A 21,521-nucleotide genomic window follows, 5' to 3' on the forward strand; every position below is an offset into this window, starting at 1 on the left:
GGACACCAGGAAAAGTATTGTAGACCTGCACCAGACTGGGAAGAGTGAATCTACAATAGGCAAGCAGCTTGGTGTGAAAAAATCAACTGTGGGAGCAATCATCAGAAAATGGAAGACATACAAGACCACTGATAATCTCCCTCGATCTGGGGCTCCACGCAAGATCTCATCCCGTGGGGTCAAAATGATCATGAGAACGGTGAGCAAAGATCCCAGAACCACACGGGGGGACCTGGTGAATGACCTGCAGAGAGCTGGGACCAAAGTAACAAAGGTCACCATCAGTAACACACTACAACGGCAGGGAATCAAATCCCGCAGTGCCAGACGTGTTCCGCTGCTGAAGCCAGTGCATGTCCAGGCCCGTCTGAAGTTTGCCAGAGAGCACATGGATGATACAGCAGAGGATTGGGAGAATGTCATGTGGTCAGATGAAACCAAAGTAGAACTTTTTGATATAAACTCAACTCGTCGTGTTTGGAGGAAGAAGAATACTGAGTTGCATCCCAAGAACACCATACCTACTGTGAAGCATGGGGGTGGAAACATCATGCTATGGGGCTGTTTTTCTGCCAAGGGGACAGGACGACTGATCCGTGTTAAGGACAGAATGAATGGGGCCATGTATCGTGAGATTTTGAGCCAAAACCTCCTTCCATCAGTGAGAACTTTGAAGATGAAACAAGGCTGGGTCTTCCAACATGACAATGATCCAAAACACACCGCCCGGGCAACAAAGGAGTGGCTCCGTAAGAAGCATTTGAAAGTCCTGGAGTGGCCTAGCCAGTCTCCAGACCTCAACCCCATAGAAAATCTGTGGCGGGAGTTGAAAGTCCGTGTTGCTCGGCGACGGCCCCAAAACATCACTGCTCTCGAGAAGATCTGCATGGAGGAATGGGCCAAAATACCAGCTACTGTGTGTGCAAACCTGGTAAAGACCTATAGTAAACGTTTGACCTCTGTTATTGCCAACAAAGGTTATGTTACAAAGTATTGAGTTGTATTTTTGTTATTGACCAAATACTTATTTTCCACCCTGATTTACGAATAAATTCTTTACAAATCCTACCATGTGGATTCATGGATTTTTTTTTCACATTCTGTCTCTCACAGTTGAAGTGTACCTCTGGTGCAAATTACTGACCTCTGTCATCATTTTAGGTGGGGGAACTTGCACAATCGGTGGCTGACTAAATACTTTTTTGCCCCACTGTATATTTACAAGAACTAGTTCTTTTGAAAGCAGATCGAGAATTACGAGCGACCAAAAAGACATTATAATTGTAAATTGGACATAAGAAACAATACCAGCTGTGATCACACCCTTTACGTGCCATAAACAAATAAAGACATTTTCATCTTTTCCAATCAGCTGTTGGATCACTGCGTCCTTTTCTGTCACACACACACAACTGAAAATGATCAGGTCTTGGTGTCTCAATGATAATGTATTCTCTCTTATTTGACTTTTTAATGGGCTTTCACCTAATTATCATCACATGGTTCCAAAGATGTGTGCTGGGGAGCAAACTGAGGAGTCTGGGAACAAAAGGAGGTCAGATCTGGAAGTGTTGGCACATGGCCTGATCCGCTCTGGTACCCCCCTCTCCCTGTTTTTGTGCAGTGATAAATTTTCCCCTTGAAGATGATGTCAATATGTTGATGTGCCTTCCTTTATTAAGATACCATCCAACTGATAACAAGTCCTGCTGTGTATTACCAACATAAATAATTAGAACAGAGACCAAGGAACGGCAGGTGGCTTTTGGCACAAAGAAATAATCATACTTGATGTGGAAAATAAAGTAAAAGGACCCATCTGTTCACGGCAGGGGGAGGCGAAAAAACACGTTAACATATTGTCAGTAACATTATGAAATACACAGTTAATAATTTTGTCATGGCACATGGCTCTGGACACTTGTTTTAAATAATCTAACAGAAGTGAGCCAGGCCCTGCTTCGATGCTTCAAATTAACCGCAGATTTGCACGCTCATGACTACCGGCCATTTTGTCACACGCTCTGCCAATTATTTACTCAAAGGGCTGATGAAAAAGGAGGCTGAAAAATATGTAACGGAGAAATTACAACATGTGGTACAGTATCTGACCAGATAACTGTCTGTCCAATACTTTGATTCAGAGTAGTGCACATAGGGGGAGATTTTAGGCAATTATTTGTGTTGTGAGCAAATTTGTGCCAAATTTACAGTATGCGCCTAGGCTCAGCTGCCTTTTTGAATATATTAGAAAGCCAAGATTACCGCAATAAAGAGGTTGTCTATGATGGCCACTTGAGCCAATCAAAGTTCAAGAGGGCTCTTGTCAAGGGCTCTTTGACTGCTATGAGAAATCCGTGGCATATTTAGGCCACCTCAGGTGCCTGCATTGATATAATCTCCTCTTACTCCATTGTGTACCAACAGGTTCATCAGTGAGGGCTGTTCTACAAATCAAATTTATTTACTTGCTTGATTGAGATGATAAGTTTAATGTTTACCGGTGTGTGGAATCATCTTTGGTATATAAATGAGATGATTAAGGCTGCAGGGCTTCCCTGCTCAGGGATCTAACAGACGCCTCAGAACACAGCACTGACTGAACTTCAGTGCACATTTCCTGCTTATTTACTGCTGTTTTCTCACAGCTTTTTCTGCATGACTCTGGAAAAAAGGAGAAGTAATTTTAATCAAAAAAAATTAAATTAAAAAACACTGTAGCCTGCAGCCAAACCACTGATTATTATCTTAGAAGATCACAGGTACCATGTAGGCTGTAAACAGATAATCCACTCCTCAAGGTTCATGTAAACATTTTTGAATTATAGGTAATTTATTGATAATGTAAAAAAGTGAAATATCATTAAATAAATAACATGCTATAGCCACTATCCAAAACAGCAGAAGTTCAGTTCATAGTTTTCAGTTAAAGCTGTTGCATGTTGATTTTAGTGACTCACTTAATAAAAAAGTAATCTGTTCTCTACAACAGTGGCTGATTTCTATAATCATATTGATATATTACAGGTGCATGACTTTGAACAACTATAACCAGGTGACAGTAGAAACGTACATGATGTTTTAATGTCTTATAATGTTGAAGTAAACAAGGCCCCTCTGTTTGTAGCCTTCACGGGCCGCTCAACGCAACATCTCATTAGCATTTCTGGTTACGTTTAGGAACCTTTTAAACTCTCCCAGCTGTATGCAATGAAGATCATTTCTATTTTATGTTTCTAAAATCTAAAATCTAGCTTTAAAACCAATGAAATTGATTTTTACTGAGAAAATAAAAGTCTAATGACCACTGAGGAGCGTGAAGGTCAATACACATAGCAGGGTAGTGTTTCCCATACATAGACTTAACCTGGGTAGGCTAACATGCTGAGATCTGTTTTTGGTGCAGTTTAGCATTTGATTCCTTCTTTAACAATAATGACACACATGTTGCTACAGTCCAACACCACGCAGTATAAAGTGCTTTAAGACCTCTACAGTATCTTCATCTTTCTCACAAACATTATCAGTTTCAACCTTAACCTATTACTTCAATCCTCCTAAAACTAAACACCCATTTCAAGCCTCTTTCCGATCTTGTTTCAATTAAGAGTAACACGCTCAGCGAAGATGCCGAGGTGCAACAGCAGCAACAGAGGGGGGGAAATGCTAGCACGTCTTCTCTAAAATGGCTGCTCCAGTATCCCTTGCAGGGAAACATTATTCCTAATAAAAGTTCCTTGGAGAGTTCTTTGAACCTGAAAAGAAACACTGCCTATACCCAGGAGCAAAGAAGGCCATTACAGCTTGTAGTGGAAGATTTAATAGGTGTCATAATTTATCATGTAAACCGAAAAGTGTTTCTTAATTAAGTGCGAGCGTTAATGAATTTTTTAATTTGATCCCTGTAAGTACTTTGCCATGCTAATTGCAATATTCCACACATTAGTTATCGGCTATTGCCCTTGGCTATTTGCTGTCGTGAGGGAAGGATCCTCTTTTCCCTTCAGCTTAAGTTCATTAACTGAGTCTAAGCAAAAACTACGGGCACTATGAGTATGTGGAATATTTGGGTCTTATGTTCTGATAAATATAAAGATTTTATTGCAAAGTTGTTTTCATGATGGCCACACTGACAGTGATTTAAATGTCTTTTGCTCTGAAAAACAACGATCAGTTGTACTTGTTAGACATTTGGGCATCTGCTTGCTCCTAACGCCACATCCCTGTACCTCAGAGATTGCACATGAGAGTAATCATTGAGTGAGCTATTTAAAATGACTAATGTAAGCCAGGCTCAGTCTTGATGACTGCCTTTGTATCCAAAGTCTTGCTATCACTGGTGGCAGGCTCATATTGTTCAGCGCAATTAATCTGTTTGAGAAACATAATAATGAAGTTGCCAACTGGTGCCTGCGCTAGTATTTTATTAATCAACTGCAATTAGGCTGTGTCGCTATGTCCTTAGGATGACTTTTCATTCACTTGCAGAAAAAAGCAGTACGCCAGCCCAACAGTGCACTCAGTGAGAAATACCGTTCGCCGCTACAGAGATCACAGATGGGCTCAGACAGACATAAAGCAATAACAATGTGGGGAAATTACTGTCAGCCGCTATGCAAATGCTAGTGAGTTTTGGCTCTGGGTATTAAATTTGTCTACTTTATAAGTGATTTCAGAAAGAACCAAAGCCATTTTAGAGTTGCTGAATTTTAGTAAGGATCGGCACCGTCACTTACGGATGATACAACTGTATAATCCACACTGGTTACAAACAGAGACAGGCTACTGTAAACTTCCTTTGCTGGGAGGAAAAATGGCAACACAGCTGATGATGTTTCTGATTTTTTACATACCCGAGGGTCTGTTCAAGCACCGTGTCAATAGTTAACCTAGACCTGCTCAGAAAGTACTTAAAACCACAGTAGTTTACAACGTTTTGACATTGCAATGTTTAATGAATACTTGGAAACGACAATGTTTAGACAAGTGAAATTCAAGGTGGTACTCTGTTCACGGCCATCAAGTCAAACCATCAACCAATCTCCATTTAAAAGAAAATAATATTTAACACAATCGGTGTTAAATAAGTGAGTGAAATATAAAGTATACAGCAAACATGCCCAACATGGAAAAAAAAAAAATCTGCTTTCTGTGTTTTTCCTCTGATAAAAATTTAAACTATCTACCGTTTGTCAATTAAATATGGCAAACAGTACATAAATGTGGTTGATAGAAAGCTGTTTTCCACCACAGAACTAGACAACTAGTTCATGATGTCTTTACAGCATTTTCAGGGGAAGAAATCTTGAAAATTGTACTTCTGACTGACCTCAGATAGGGCATGGATTGGTATTGATTTGTTACACTCAATTCTCTATTTGCTTTGTTTCAGCTACATTTAGATTGAAGCACTAATATAAATGTTTAAACACAGAGTGTCTTGCCTAAAAATCTCTGTACTTCGGCTGTTTGTGAGTCCGCTCGTGTATGTTTCCTGTCATCATTTTAAAAACCTCAAATTATAAGCACCCATTTACATCTTTTCTCCTCTGTTCTTCTTTTCTCTTTGTTTTCTGTCTCTACTATCCAAATTCATTCATACAGTCACTTTTTTACTATCTTCCCTCCCTTTAAAAACATGGAACTACAAGGAGTGGCTGTGGGGTGAATGTGTGTGAATATTAGATTAGCACTTCAGTAGGAAAAAGCATAGAAAAAAGTGCTTGTGTGAATGGTTGAATGAGGCATGTTGTATAAAGGACCATGAGTGCTCAGGCAGAGTAGAAAAGTGTTATATAAGAACCATTTACAACAAGCTGCATTCTGCTTAAACTATCAGGAAAAAGGAAGCTGACAAGCTGAACTGTTAATGGGGACGGTTATCCACTTCCAGCAAAGCATTTCAAGCAAAAATACCATTCAATTTTCAGAGGGAACCATTCAAATATTCTTTAAGGATCACGTCCAACCCCAAACTGCTCTCCAATGACTGCACAGCTGCAGTCAACTTGCTAGTTTTGCACTGGAACTAATTTTCACTTATTTCTGACTACCACACAACACAGTTTGAACTTGTTTTTATCTCTGCATGTTGCTTCTGTTCTTACAGGATCATATCATCATATTTCACCTCACACACTTTGTTGTTCTCATGCCTGGTAGTGTGTTGCTGTGTACTGGCTCCTGCCAAACGTATTGGTAGTATGACTTAATTAATATACTGCGTGCACGTGTGCGTGCATATATAAACATGCATAAAAGTGTAAGAGGTTCCCTTTCAAACAGAACAATCAAAAAACAACTTTGATCAAACTGTGTGTGTTAGTTTTTCAAACTTAACTAATGCATGAATTTATTCAATTCATACCACACACTGAATCAGAGCTTCAGCTGATTATTCTAAGATATAATATCCTGCACAATGCTGCAGCGGGTTTCTCCTCCCTTCACCCCGTGGCAGTATAGTCACGGTTAAGATGGATTTGCTAAGCCCTTTAATTTAGCCAAAGCCAAAGGAACACAAGGCCATTAACACAAATTTTATCCTCAAACCCCGCCCCTTCGTGTCATGACATTCAAGTTTAATGGAAAACTCAGGAAAGGCAAACGCCTCCCCATAAATGTTTCATGAAGTAATTCCACCCATATGAAGAAACTCAGAAAAAAATCTGTTGACATTATCCTGACAATGTTGCCGGAGCATCTGCAGAGGAAATGTATTTAATATTCACAGGGCTTCTTACACTCTGACATTAGCCGAAGAAGATAATCCCTCAAAGATTAAATTAAATGTGGGCTGAAGTGTTTAGTGCTGCTATTGTTTTCATTAGTACAAAAAAAAAGGGAATTGTACTCAGTGTGTATGGTATTAAATCGTGCATCTGGGCGAGCACTTGACATCCACACTCCCCCGCTCCTCTGATAAAACATAATATCATTCTGTGTCCATAATCTCCAAGCAGCAGGTTAGCATTAGAGTTTTTAACTACACTTAGCGGTTACTAAATATGCATTTCTGGTATTAAAATAAATCTTCTGTTGAGATAAGAGCAGAAGGTGCACTGCACTCCTCTGCTGATTCGGGACATTTGCTCATCTTCACTTCATAGAGGTGAAAAGGGCCTGATGGTGGATTGTATGGATGATAATGTGGAACATTTTGGTATTTATTAAAGTAACCTGATGTTCTCTGTTCCAAGAGCTTTTTGGGGAAATGTCAACAGGTTGAAAGAAAGCAACATCTGTGAATGTTGATTAATTATGGTTTGACAGATGTTGCTAAATGTCTGCGTACTCCGGGATTTGAACGAACAGTCGAAGGTTTTTCTAAATCTTGTTACCAGCAAGTTTTAAAATAGATGTCATACAGCCTTGGGTTTGTTGTTGTTGTTGTTGTTGTTTTTAATCCATGTATACATAATAAATACAACTATTAACTCACAATTGTTTAAATTTTTAAATTATAAATTGACCTAATAGAATTAATAAGTGACATTATATCACATCTCACAGTAGGATATCTCAACAATACAATAATAACAATAAAGTCATAATAATGAATTAAATTGTGGAAGAAAATAACTAATGAATAAGCACAATTTTATTTTGCTTTTCATTAGGGATGGATGGGAATTGATAAGAATTTAGCAAATTCGATTTCATTATATAATATTATTGGTAAGCTATCACTTTGGGTCTCATCCTCACTGGGGTCTCATTGGCTCTGCTTTGAGGGTTCACCAAACAGGGTTCACAAACACAAAAAACAAAACTGTTTCTTACCCAAGATGATTGGAAATCCTAAGATCCATCAGTATGTCTGCAGGGAAATAAAAATCTCCACATTACAGTCTCCTTCACATACATGTGGGCTTCGCTTTTGATCACTAATATAATAAAGTAATTTAATCAGTGAAATGATGTGAGGGGGAAAAAAACAAGGTCTCCAAAAAGTGGGCATCTCTTCCTCGGAGCACTGCAGACGTGCTGATGTGATTTGTGCTTGTGCTTCAGTAAGAAACGTAGTTACATTTGTGGTGTGATGTGCATGTAGTGAGCTGTTATGTTGTAAACTGTCTGAATTTGCTTGTATAAAATAGCACTGATCCTGTCGCTCGGTACACTCGGCCAGAGGAGGAAAAATATGTTTCTGTCAGTCTGAACAACCTTACTGCTAAAGAGACAGACAGCGAAAGCAGACAGTATATACTCGGTTTTAACATCCCCTTGGTGTCATTTTTTCATAATCGATTCTGTCACTAGTTAGACTTACATTAGTTTATGTTAGCTATTAGCCGCAACCAACCAACCAACCATATGAAGTCACGTTCCGTACTGACTGAAGGTGGTGCTAAACATTTTTTTAAACTTTAACTTTAAGGACTTATTTCTTAAGTCCAGCTTCACAGACAGAGTTACATCTATGTCAGTTTTTGAGAGCAGGACTCAATGGTGTAAATTAGCGTTTATATGTGTAGTGTTTCATGTCCTCTTTTAAAGTAATGCAGTGGAAGTAATCAGTTACTCCCAAGAGAACAGTTTACCAAAGTAATTTATTCATTTATTCAATTTATTAATCAGGGTGTGCATGATCTTTCTCTTAGTATTTAGGCATGAACACAAAGCTGATGGCACGCAGCAAAAATGAAAATCAACACAAAGACACTTTGAAGCTATCACTACAGTGATTCTACTGTAGAAGCATCAGTGGATAGAAATGGAGGCTGCAGCCTGACTGTTCATCACTGCCTTTGTTACCTGTTGAAGTTCAGGGTCTGGCTTCTGGGCTCGGCATTCACACAGCTTTAACCAAGTATTTTGATGTTATTTGGCATTAATGTTTTTGATTTTGTGCAAATAAATACAAAATCCATAAAATAAATGCCATATTTCCTTTTTTTTTTCTGGACAGCTTTCTTGTCAAATCTGACACTTGTATATTGGTGTTGAGTTTGGCAAACTGGACATTGTACAAATTATAATGCAACCCCTGGGGTGACATGTTTCAGCAAAATACCTTGAGATTAAAGGTTTACCTTCAGCCAGCCGACTCTTGGTAATCCAGTGAAGGTCCATCCCCTTCACCACGGTTGGCCCCTGCCAATTTAGGACCCCTGACACGCAGGGTTGCCCCCTCTGTCAGCCTGGTGTGGCTGATCAAGCTGTTCCAACAACTGGAAGACATCACAAGTTAAACACTCATTATTTTAATTTGATGCTAATCATGTGTTAATGAGACTAATCCTCGCAATGATTCAGGTAATTTGCTTAATGGCTGCCTAGAGTCCAGATTACAGCAATCAGTCACGTTTGATAAGACGTCTGTTGCGGGGCAGGGGGGAAAACTCGGTGGAGGAGTAGAGGACAGGGAACAGGTGAAGGCCAGCAGGCCTCCAGGAGAGTGGAGACATGCTAGTTCATCGGCCCTCTCACCTTTGAGCCATTAATGTCTTGGCGCTGCATCGAGGGGAGAGCTTTTTTGATATTTCCCCTCAATCATCACTCCACACACTATTTCTACACTGTTTCCACCACGATGGATGCTGAACATATTGTGAAGGAGCATCCTCATCAAGAACAGTGGCACAAGTTGTCAAATGAAATGTAAATGAAAGTGCTCATTCGTCAGATCGTGTATTATTTAGGCCATACCTGGGATAATTTAAAGGCTTGCACCATCATGAAAATGCTCATTGTTTTAATGTTTTTAATTTCCATATCTTCTATAGTGTACGTTTTATCATATTTGCAGTTTTGTAACACAATATAGAAAAATGCTCAAAGGTTAACTTGTTTTGTTTACATGTTATTTTCTCAGCTAATTTCTCTGGTAAAAGTATTGTCTCAATGATTAGTAGGAGTTATATTTAAAACTTTCATCAAATATGTTCTTTTAGGATTCAGTGAGTCAAACGAGTCATTTTTAAGTTGTACTTCACAACTTATATTTGAATGACCATGTATCCTATGTATCAAGTCTTGCAGTTGACAGAGCCTTCCTGGCTGCCATGCAGTAACACCTGTACATTTAACTAGCTAGTGTGAATCTCAGCTAAGCTATCAACAAGCAAGCTCAGGCTAGCTAAGCTAAGCTAACTAAACAAGCTAACTACATAAATGTAACGTATTTTCCACTCAGCAGTCACTATGCTAACTTTACTGAACTATTTTTGGTACGTCTTACCTGTCGACATTTTTTCTCTCTGGACACAGTTCAGACTAAGCCAGGTTGTCAAACTTGAGCTTCCAGAAAATTATAAGCTAGCTAAGGGGTGGGGCAAGCTGACTTCAAATTCACTGGAATGCAAAAAACTCATTGTTTTCAGTGTTGCCAACTCCTCAGTAAGGAAAATCGCTATTGGTTGTCCTAAAAGTCGCTAGAAGTCGCTAAATGACGTCATCGCCTAATTTGCATAATTGATCATGCTAATCTAATTGTAACCTATGTTGTTGGAGAGAGAAATAACATCGTGGAAGAGACATAAAGTGAGTTAAAAACGTCCTAAATGCATTTAGAGTCTATTTAGAACTACAAATTAAATTTCTTTTAGCAATTATTGTTTTTTTTAATGTCACAATTCCAACCCTGCTCCTTTACCCGGGCTTGGACCGGCAAGTGACCCGAAATAGGCACTTTGGTGGAGTTACTTTGTGTGTGTGTGTGTGTGTGTTTATAAGTAGTTTTAAACCTTGTGATCCACAAAACAGCATAAGAGTAAAAGAGTAAAAGAAGAACTGACTGCGTTACAGCACCCGCTGCTTGTTGAGAGTAAAAGCAATACACGCTTTCACGTCTTTTTTTAGCAACTTTCTTTAGAAAAAAAGTCGCTAAGGGGTCTGAAAACTCGCTAAATATAGCGACAAAGTCGCTAAATTGGCAACACTGATTGTTTTGAATATATTCTTATATATATAATGTTTTGAATATATTCTTTTAGCTCTTAATGGCTAATTCAATACAGTAAAACGTTTTTTTGGGAAATTTTCTTAACATAACCGGTTAAAAATTTATGAAAAAATTAAGTTTGTAGTGTGACAAGTATCTCTGCCGTAACCCTTACCTTAGGGTGCCCCTTCCACCCCAAAGTTTCCATCTTCCTTTCCATCACATTTTTCTAAAAGTCATTAATAAATTATTTATTTATTGCAATTTATTTAATTAACTACACAAAATAGACATTTTAAAATACATTGGAGGTGAGTTAAAAACAAAACAACAAAACAAAACATAAATCACCTAGGAAGTTTTAAAAACGCTTTTAAAAAATGTAGTTTGGGGCAGTTATGATTTGACTGACATGGCTCTAAGCCAAAGACAGCGTAGAGCTTGTTCATAAATCTGTGCATCAAACTCTCTCTTTAAATTATGGCTCTGAGACTCCAAAGAGACAAAAACATGACTTTGTCTATTTATTTAATGCATTTAAAGCTTTACACAAAAACTAATAATAGCGTCAGTTAAATTACGTCAGTGGAAAAACTAAAGGTAGTATAAACCATAAACAAATACACCATAAAAGCAACAACAACAACAATGACAATAATGATAATACTACTACTACTAATAATAATAATAATAATAATAATAATGTCTCTTAGAAATACAGCTGGATCTTTGTCCCAAGAGGAAGAATGAATGAGTGATCTCTCTCCCTGACTCAGATCAAGCCGGGGATGCTACGCCCCTGACAAATAGCTGCAGCATAATGACCTGTGAGTGCTAACAAATATAAATCGTTTTCTCTTGCATTTTTACTGTCGTCAAAACAAATGCTCATTAGCCTTTTATGAGGGATTGTGTGAATAATAAATAGATCCTAATTACCCCCTATCACAAATGCAAATGTGTGAATTAAAAGCAACGGGTAGTAAAACAATAGAGCTACTTTTCCTAGTTAATATTATATGTACAGTTACTGACTTATTGAGCATGAATGGCTTAAATTAATTGTTGTGACCAGTTGCTTTACTTTACATTATTGTAGTGACGATTAATCTTTAATATGTCCCATTCCCACTAAGAGCATGTATTTCTTGGCGCTAATAAAGCTCTAATCTTTTTGTAGCTGTTCAGTATAAGATAACTTTTAAAACATCTGCACTTTGATCTTACGACTATAAAAATAACAAATATTTTTTAATGATTTCATTCAGTTTATGGGTTACGTGTCTAAGCATGCAATAAAGAACTTGGTTTATGGCACGTGTCTATTTGCATATTGCTTATCAAATACACAAATAAACAGCTTTATAATGGGGGAGCTTTAAAACAGCAGCACTGTGTCAAATCAGTATCACTGTTTAGACTTCTATGAAGCCCATTTGTCACCTCGGAGGATAACCTATATTTTACACACTAATCTGAGCTAAAGCATGTCAGATGCCTGTACAGGGGGCCCAGTCTATTGTTCAGGCTGAGGGCTTATCCCTGTTTCACATGCTGAGCGACAGCAGACTTATGAGTCAGCCATGTTGTCACCACTTTCTCCTCAAATGCAGTTAAATCTGTTTCGTGTATTACTGAACACACACACACACACACACACCTTTTGTTGCCCTCCTATCCCACTGAGACTGCTGGGTTCAGAACATGCATACCTACACATTGCTGTCCCATTAGAGCTGAGCTTTCATCAAAGATAACAAATGAATAGTATTCAATGAAATTATCAATAATATTAATGAAATAAATAATATTACATTAGCCAGTGTACAGACTTATATAGTATGATGTTTAATCAAGTTAGATTTTTTAATTATCATTGATCTTTTTAACTTACTTGGCTATACTATAACACTCTCCAGTGTTAAATTACATTCAAGTGCTGGCAGCAAGATTTACCAAAATAAAAGTTTTATTTTACGTTGCGCTTACTCTAATCTGTCTATGCGGAATCAAGGAACACACTGAGACTTAAGGCTTCACCATTTACAGTATTCAGCTCTATTCACATAATGGCTAGTGTATAAACTTTATTTACTTTTCTAAATTTCTGTAGAATTTTCTTTAGTGGTTTATTAAGCTCATGCTTCTGTGGTTCACATAAGGTTTTGTCTCCTTTTTCTTTTTCTTTTTTTTACATTGGAATGAGTCCACATGGCCCCAAACTTTTGAACAGGTGTTAAATAACACTCGGCAGATTGGCTCTCCACCATTCTTGAGCATTTCTGCTTGAATTCAGTCTGAGCCCAGTGACTTACCACTCTTCAGTTTATTTATCACTCGCTGGACTTTACTTAAAGTGATTATTGTGTCTATTCCTCAATGTCAATGATTTGGATTCCCATCAGGACTGCTGGGTTTAGCCAAAGTTTGTTAGGGTTCTGCCGTTTTCAGCGAGCAGCGACGGTTTAGTTAGACGTTAGCAGTTTATTCTGCGATCACCTAAATTTTCCTTCATGGTCCAATTTACAGATGAACTAAATAAAAAGTTGTAATAAGAATGAGTGACCCTCTGTTGCGTCAGTGAAGTTAAATGTGTAAAACATGAAGATCTAAGGTTTAAAAAGTTGGAGGGAATCAAAAGTAAGCTGGGCTCAAGTATACCCCCCCAAACTACAGTCTGATAATGAAAATGTAATCAAACTAAAGATAACTGAAAGCTCCTTTTAAAAGCAGGAGTTCATCAAATTTAACCAACATTTAAATGCTAACAAATATTTTAGATTAAACTAAAACCTCTTTCAGTGAGGCGATAAATGCACCGTGCGTTACGGTGGTTCAGATCAAAGCTGGGGTGACTGTCCCCCGCTGTCACGTAGATTACAATCTGTCCAACAACAAAAAGCTTTCTCTCCTACACTTTAACTCATCACGGGGATTACAAAAAAGGTAGCTCGCCACAACGACTTCAATTTCTGTTATTGTTTGACAGTCAGCTGCGTGTGGATTTAGCAGCTCAAAGCTCAACTGTAACTATTTGTGGATTAGATCAGCCTGATCCATTAGATGGATCGTGATTATAACCATGTCCCAATACACTTCCCCTGTCACACCCCAAGGCTTTGGGTTACATATGGGCACATAGTTTATGGCCGAAGGATTTCAGTGATAATGTACAGCTTATTGTCCACATTCCACACTTACATGACATTCAACACAATCCCAAGAGGAACGGTCAAACTGAAGGAAATTCCCACTCATAAAATTGAATAACAATAATAATATCAAATGAAGACCCAGGGCTTGGATATGACCAGCAAAATGTCTGTGTCATATCGGGGGCAAAGCCTTTTTGGGATTTGGGTATCAGTTATCAGGCAGAGATGGCCTGATTAAATCTCAGCACAGGCTCGTGGCATTTCAGAAAGCAAAAATCAATTTATTAACCTGTTTTCTTGGACATTAATTTTCTATTAGAGGGAAAAACAATGTTTGTTTCTCCCGCTACAGTTTTATAGTTATACAGCAGTTTATAGTTTTTTCTTCTGTAACATATCTCCAATATAGTCTCAGGTGAGTTCATTAAATACTCAGGAAATATTACCCTCTGATTCACCGTCATGGACAAGAAGTGTCTCGGTCCATGTCTGCTCGTGTGACTCCTTGGCTAAACATGTTAGCTTAAATGCTCGTTAATTTAAAAGTTCAATGTGAATTTTTCACAACAACAGTCACCTCAAGGCACTTTACAATACAAGGTAAAGACCTGATAATAATAGAGAGAAAACTCCACTTGGTGACAGTGGGAAGGATAAACTCCCTTTGAACAGGAAGACACCTCTAACAGAACCAGACCACAGCAGAGGTGAATAATGGACACAGCAACCATGACACAAGTACTGGTTTTGGATTGGTTTTGTCATTTTGATGCTTCCATTTCAGGCGCCACTGTGTGGAACTTTTGGACCAAGACGTCAATATATTTGGAAGCCAAGTTATCTGCTATGAAGCTGGCTAACCAGGCGCATCCATAAACTGTATTATTGAAGTGCAAAGATGCAAATAAGAGCTAATTAGTATTAAGGGACAGACTAAAATAATACTAGAATTTTATTCACTTATCCTGAAGCAAAAACCTTTTGGATGATTTGTAGTGGACAACAAACCATATTATTTGTCAATAATATGTTCAAAAAGCCACTGAGAGCAAATACAGTGGAGAGGTCTAGTAGTGACTGGCTCACAGATACTACCTGCCCGTGTCGAGACAGCTGTCAATTAAAGCGGCCAAACCCAAAATGAAAAAAGATGAGCTCTAACAGGGGAAACTATCCAAATATGGGCAAAAACATTTTTGTATGAGTCTATAAACATGATTTGTAATGTTTTAAACGCTGGATAGTGAAACATGTGAGTCTAAAATGGGAGGAACTGGCTTTTAGATCCAGCCTCAAGTGGACGTTAGAGGAACTGCAATTTTTGTCACCTTTGACTTGGCTTCATTCTTCAGCCTTGAAGCTTTCTGCTTCATAATCACATAAACGTAGAGTGCAATGCTGTGACTATTGACTGGTGTGACTGGGACAGAATTCCAGGTGAAAGCTTTTTCTGCACTGAGAGCTAAAAGTCAGAATATCTTTGCCTTTGCTTTTTCAATTTTGACCTTTTTTTTGTCTGTTTCTCACAAGTCATATTACTGATAAGTAGAATACTAAATTGCTGGACTTCCACTGTGATTATTGGTATGTTTTCAATACACAGTGGAAAATAAAGCAATTAAACAAAGGTCACAAATGGTCATAAGGTAATGAGATGCATTGTTCAAGAAACACTGTCAGGTGTCTGTAGTCTGGCAGATAGGGCACAGCAGCCATTTTTAAAAATGTCAAGTTTAATCAAATTAAAACAAAACGTGATTTTAACTGACAATGTTACATAAAAACCCATAAAACAAGAAAAAGCTCCTCCAAAACCACAATCTGATGCACATAAACTAATGAAAAAGGAAGGAGATAAAGTGAAACAACTTTTAAACAGGATGTAACTCTCTGTTAACGGTTGGTTGCTTTTGTGGCACAGAATTAACATCCCCCCTCCTGCAGTTTAAGCCCAAACACTGAGAGGCAGAAAAATATTCCCCTCAGAAACGATCCTCTTGTTGTGAATCAGACACTGCTCCCTTCACAGGTCTCTGCAGGAAATGCTCTGTGGCTTCTGCCTTTCTGATCACTGGCCTGATTAATAGGGGGCTGAATTGAAAACTTAATTGGATGTGGTTACAATTATAAAGCCTTGCTCTCCTCGGAGCGGCAACTCTGACTGTCGGATGGCGCCGGCGGGGGAACAAGATATCAGCGGGGGAAACATGTTCTGTCACACCACCCCCGCGTTATTCCAATAGACAGGGATGTGAGGTGTGTCAGATCGGAGTCGCCCACGGTGGAGCCGTTAAAACACCCAGACTGCTCTGATGGTGGCATCCACTGACCTCCCCAGAAGTCCCCACTGAGTGACCAATTTATCACCGGTGTGGTAGATCAGTTTCAGTAATTTTTGCACTTTTAAACTCTAAGTGGAAACATCACTTTTCCACAAAACACAAAGTGCTCTTTTCCCCAGCACACCTGGAATCCCAGTTTCCAGCTGAGGAACTGAGCAGTGTGGAGGGAGCCTCTCTGTGCTAAGCAGTGGTTGTGCAGACATGCACGTTCTCTCCCTCAGCATTAGTATTTTTGATCTATCCACTCAGATTTTCCAGCCGATAAACCCTCTCTGAGCTCACCCTCTCCTGACTCACATGCCCCTTCACTGCAGCTGTAACCCTCCTAAGGCCTCCAGAGGTTGAGGGAGCCCTCTTCTGGTCGGAGTCAGCATTACAACCCATCGCCACACCACCACCACCACAGTCAAGTCTTATCAGGGAAATAAAAAGGGCTCTGTCATAACCAAGGGATCATTCCACGAGGTTCTGGCATGTCCACGAGTGCAGTTTGTCTGGCACACATTATAATCTCTGACATATGTAAGATCCTTGTCATGCTCTTTGCTCATAACTAGAAAGAATTAAAAGAGAGTGAATTTGAACCTTCCTTACATATATTCTGCATTTAGCAGTCTGAAGCAGCAGCTTGCACTGACAAAGGAAAATGGAGCAATCACTAGATTGTGGGCATGAAGCAGGGACTGTGCACTGGGCTCGGCTTTCAATGTACTGAACTATAGACAGCAAAAGGGCATCAAAGAAACTGTTCTTCAAAACCCAACTATGGAGTACTCACATCATAGTTGCAGTACACTCCATAGTAAAATGTACAATCCTGCTTATATCTATAGATATATTATTTATATAGACAGACAGACAGACAGACAGATAGACAGATAGATAGATAGATAGATAGATAGATAGATAGATAGATAGATAGATAGATAGATAGATAGATAGATAGTAGAAATGGAGGCTCCAACGCTACAAGTCTGACTGCTCATCACAGCCTTTGTTAGCAGCTTTTATACAATACATCAAAATATGGAAGTAACAACATAATTGTAACTGTAATGTGATTACTGAATTTAGTACAGTAACTTGTTACATTACTGCATTACTGAAAACTGAAATCTGATTAGAGTGTCTGGAACATGCTGAGATTTGGTTTTGGTGTAACTTTTATTTATAATATATTTTTTAAAGAACATAAAATCATTTAAGAGAATTTAAAATCTATCCTTTTTATGAGTTTAATAACATTGTGTTGTCATGGCAAAGGGTTTTCCCTCCACGTGGGCTGAGGAGAGGCTTTGATTTCAGCACAGCACAAGTCTGAAGCAACAGTGTGTGTGTGTGTGTGTGTGTGTGTGTGTGTGTGTGTGTGTGTGTGTGTGTGTGTGTGTGTGTGTGTGTGTGTGTGTTTACATATGTGCACATGCATTGTCAAATGACTTCCCTGACCGGGCTCATGGCTAGTTAGCCATGTGTGATAATATCTTTCTCTGTCTGGATACCCCTCTGTACCCTCTCCTCTGTCTTCAGAGAATCTTCCTTTCTCTCCGTCTCTCCCCCCTCAGCCCACACTCTCTCTCTCTGTTGACATGCCAAGTTGATAAAGAGAATGTTTCATTTCATGCCCGGCATCAGCACCATGGCTGCTCTGCATGAGCAGGCCGTCCGTCAGAGCATACGACAAGCGAGGAAGATCCTCGAGCGGCCAGCGCTTCAACGCACAAAGTGAGATGCAAAACAAATGGGCCAAACACAAAGACCGACAGACAGAGAGAGGGAGGGAGCAGGAACCAAACATATGTGCGCATCAGAAAGTCATGTCCTATTTAAGTGACTATTATTAGAGTGGGTCACCATCTGCAAGTCTCGATAAAGCATGGGGGGGAGGAGGGTGGTGACTTGGTGGAAGATGCTCCAAAACAATTATATTAGCACATGCTAGTGCTAGCTTGTTAGCAGCAGACGAGCAGAAATCTCGTGCCACTGAGTATGATGACTTTTCTGAGAGAGCGAGAAGTTTGGCAAAAAGAGTTCCTTCATGAATTTATCCTGTATATATATATATATATATATTCCACATTAAACTGATCACTTTTAGTTATAAATCCAAACCTCCTGACTTCACAAATGAAAAAGAAATAGACTGACTGAAATCCAGTAAAACCATTTTCCCCAAGTGTTACATGGGAAATCATATATTTATTTTGTCATATAAGACAATTAAAAAACATAACATTTACCACTGGAGACAATGAGGATATTTTAAATGATGTTTTCTGCAGTTGTTTGTATATGTCTTGGGATAAACATCAAAACCCTGTGTCCTGTTATATTAAAGAAATGACCTCCTGGTCCTCCGTGTTCATATTGAATGCTATAACATCTGGAGGGAGGTTTAGCCACATGCTAGCAAAAACCCTTTCTAGGAAAAAAGAAGAAGAAGAAGAAAACAAACCAAACAAACAAACAAACAAAAAACCCTGTAAAGCCAATCATAAAAGCTCTTAAAGGTCTTTACTCTTCATCGGATGTTGGGAAAAGTGGCCTAATGCTAACATGTTGCTAAGCCAGAAGCACTTGGAAACCAAACATATCCTTATGAAAGCAACTTAGCCTACTTCAACAGAGTGCTGAATCTGAGCCAATGGAAGCAAACTGTTAGGGCCAGATTTATGGTCTGCAGCAGTGCAAATACCAAATACAGTCGGTGTTTACTAAACAAGCATAGTGCCGATTTTGGTACTGAAACGGTGTGGGCGGTTATTCTTTGCAGCTGGTCGTACTGCATACGTATTTGATGGAGTTCACACGTGTCCTTACTAAGGCGTGTGTGACGTGGTTTACTGTAAATTACATTAAATTTAACAATGAACCAAGTCTCATTTTAACCCTGATGCTACTTCAATAGCTGTCACTATTAATGTACATTTAGCTGGCGTGCCTGGAGGATTTCAGAAACAGTACGCTACATCAAAACTTTACAGCGTCCTCTTCCAAATGTTTGGAGCCAAGCCACACAGATTTGCAATCCACAATAATACCGGTATTTTGATGAAAGCAAACTTAACTGAACTGTACACTGAGTGCCGAAGAACCCCAATGTGGCTACAAGGATGTGTGTAGTGTTGGGCATTACATACGTTTTTTTTTCTTGTACAGTGGTTTTTAGCATTTCAAAGCTAATCATAAAAATCTGCTGGTTGTAAAAAGCAATAATAGGTTAATAAAAAGCTGAATTGTTGCCAGATCTTTAGCAAACGGCTGGTTTTCAAACATTTTGGAGAGAACGAGGAGCGCAGTACCGAGGACATGGCCCCACTAACTTGTGCTTGGATATTAAGTTAAAAGAAACCATATTTAAACTATGCACATACTGGGATATAATGTATAAAATCCAAAACATGCAAACAAACAAAGATAAACTCACTCAAAGAATAAGCACAGATAATGTGGCCCGTCGCTGAGATTAAAAAGCATACGACACAAATAATTCAAATGAAAATGTGTCCAGTTGCACCAGAGGGAGTTGAAGTTCCTGTTAATCTGTGTTTGTAATGACGTCATTAGCTCTCAGCTGTTTAAATAGTTGATTAAGGCCCGTGCAGCTTGCACACCGACCCCTGACACCCACAACATCTGTTTTGTTTGTGTGGGCTGAAAACCAGTTGCTCTCACACTGCGCAATATGTGCCTTCATAGCAAGGTGACATTAGCTCTGAGAACAACATACTCACTCCGATTAGCTGCACACTGGAGCGACTGCTGAGGACGTTTTTTTAATGTGGTGTTGCTCGACTGCTGCTGCCCTCTGTGAGGAACAGATATTATTTAGGGAGAATTTGCCTATTTGGTCTATTTTGGGTGAGAAAGGAGAGAAAACGTTTTTTATTTAAAGATATTATACAGATACGGTTGAGCAAAAATTTCATTTAGATATTTTCCCTCTAACCTTTGGTGTTATTTATCCATCTAGTTTGTTTTGGTGTTTGTTGAGATATCAGCTGTAGATATGTCTGCTTGGTCTTAAATATACTGAAACTAAATGGCACGAACAGGAAATACTGAATCATGTAATTATAGAAAAACAGATAACAGAGGTTGTTCTGAGCAGTTTCACGTAGGAACAATTTTCTGTCTGTCGACCAACCACTGCAGTGACAATGCACTTACTTGGTCCTAACATTGTCAGATGATTTAAACATTGTTTATTTATTTATTTACTTGACAAAAAGATTTTGTTTTTTTGTTTGTTTGTTAGAAACTGATAAGCAGTACAACTCATGGGAAGAGAAACATCTTTGCAACTTGGGGGAGATGCCATAGTCGTGTTGGTACAATAATCCATTATATTGCAGATTACCGCAGGAACCCTAAACCTGCAAATTAACTAGTATTTTGTGTCTTTGGTTCATTTGCTCTAAATCAATAAATTATTTTGAATTAAGCTCTGTTTTTGACACAAGCTCGATATATTTTTACAGTTTAGTTTTGACGCATAAATAAATATATGGCAAATATACAATTTTATGAATTTTGAAGCTTTAAAGATGGTGGTTTCTTTTGGGTTGCTCCAAATAAGAAAATGACCAATGTTTTTCACATCCTACTTACTATGAATTACAGTTTTATGCTGCATTAATTCCCATCAACACTCAACTTCCTGTAGGGACACAGTTCCATTTACAGTAGATTTGTGGGTACAGGACTCGTTTCTGTTACTCTTTGTAAATGAGTGCCTAAAACATTTGGATACAGTAATGATTAAATAAACCAAAAATGTATCCATGACTTTTTGTATCCATGTGCATGTACAAATAGTTAATGCAAAATCCAAAGACACACCTGGTCTTGCATCACAGCACAGCATTTTGGAGCCAGTGCTCTGTGTCTCACTTAGGGCCTGTCCATCTTTATACATTGTCTCTAACCAACATTTAAATATTTTCTGAAGCTCTGTTTATGTGTCTGCCTGATGGACTTGATGGATATCTGATAGGAGAGCTCCTTGTAACTCCATTTTGCTCCTCCTATTTGCCTAACCTTCTAGCTTTTAGCTACCGACGTGAAAGCCAGAGAAAACAGTAAAGATCTGGGTTGAGAAGTCAACACTGACTTGAGCGATAGTGAAAGTTTCCAGGTCAG

At 38.8% G+C, this 21,521-nt stretch overlaps 1 protein-coding gene across 4 annotated transcripts in view; it reads right to left on the bottom strand.

The window, feature by feature from the left end:
- antxr2a (ANTXR cell adhesion molecule 2a) overlaps positions 1 to 21,521 on the bottom strand; it is a 207,684-nt gene that overhangs the window by 62,648 nt on the left and 123,515 nt on the right. For 2 of the 4 annotated variants that reach the window (XM_080287458.1, XM_080287455.1), the window contains exons 17-18: positions 9,036 to 9,173; positions 7,783 to 7,819 (exon numbers count right to left, since the gene is read on the bottom strand). In XM_080287458.1, coding sequence (XP_080143584.1) covers positions 9,105 to 9,173 — 69 coding nt within the window. In that variant the 3' untranslated portion in view covers positions 7,783 to 7,819; positions 9,036 to 9,104. The remainder of the gene's footprint in view (positions 1 to 7,782; positions 7,820 to 9,035; positions 9,174 to 21,521) is intronic. The other 2 variants (XM_080287457.1, XM_080287456.1) reach the window with 1 other exon arrangement.

Source organism: Astatotilapia calliptera, chromosome 12, assembly GCF_964374335.1.
Source record: "Astatotilapia calliptera chromosome 12, fAstCal68.1, whole genome shotgun sequence".
Lineage (NCBI taxonomy): Eukaryota > Metazoa > Chordata > Actinopteri > Cichliformes > Cichlidae > Astatotilapia > Astatotilapia calliptera.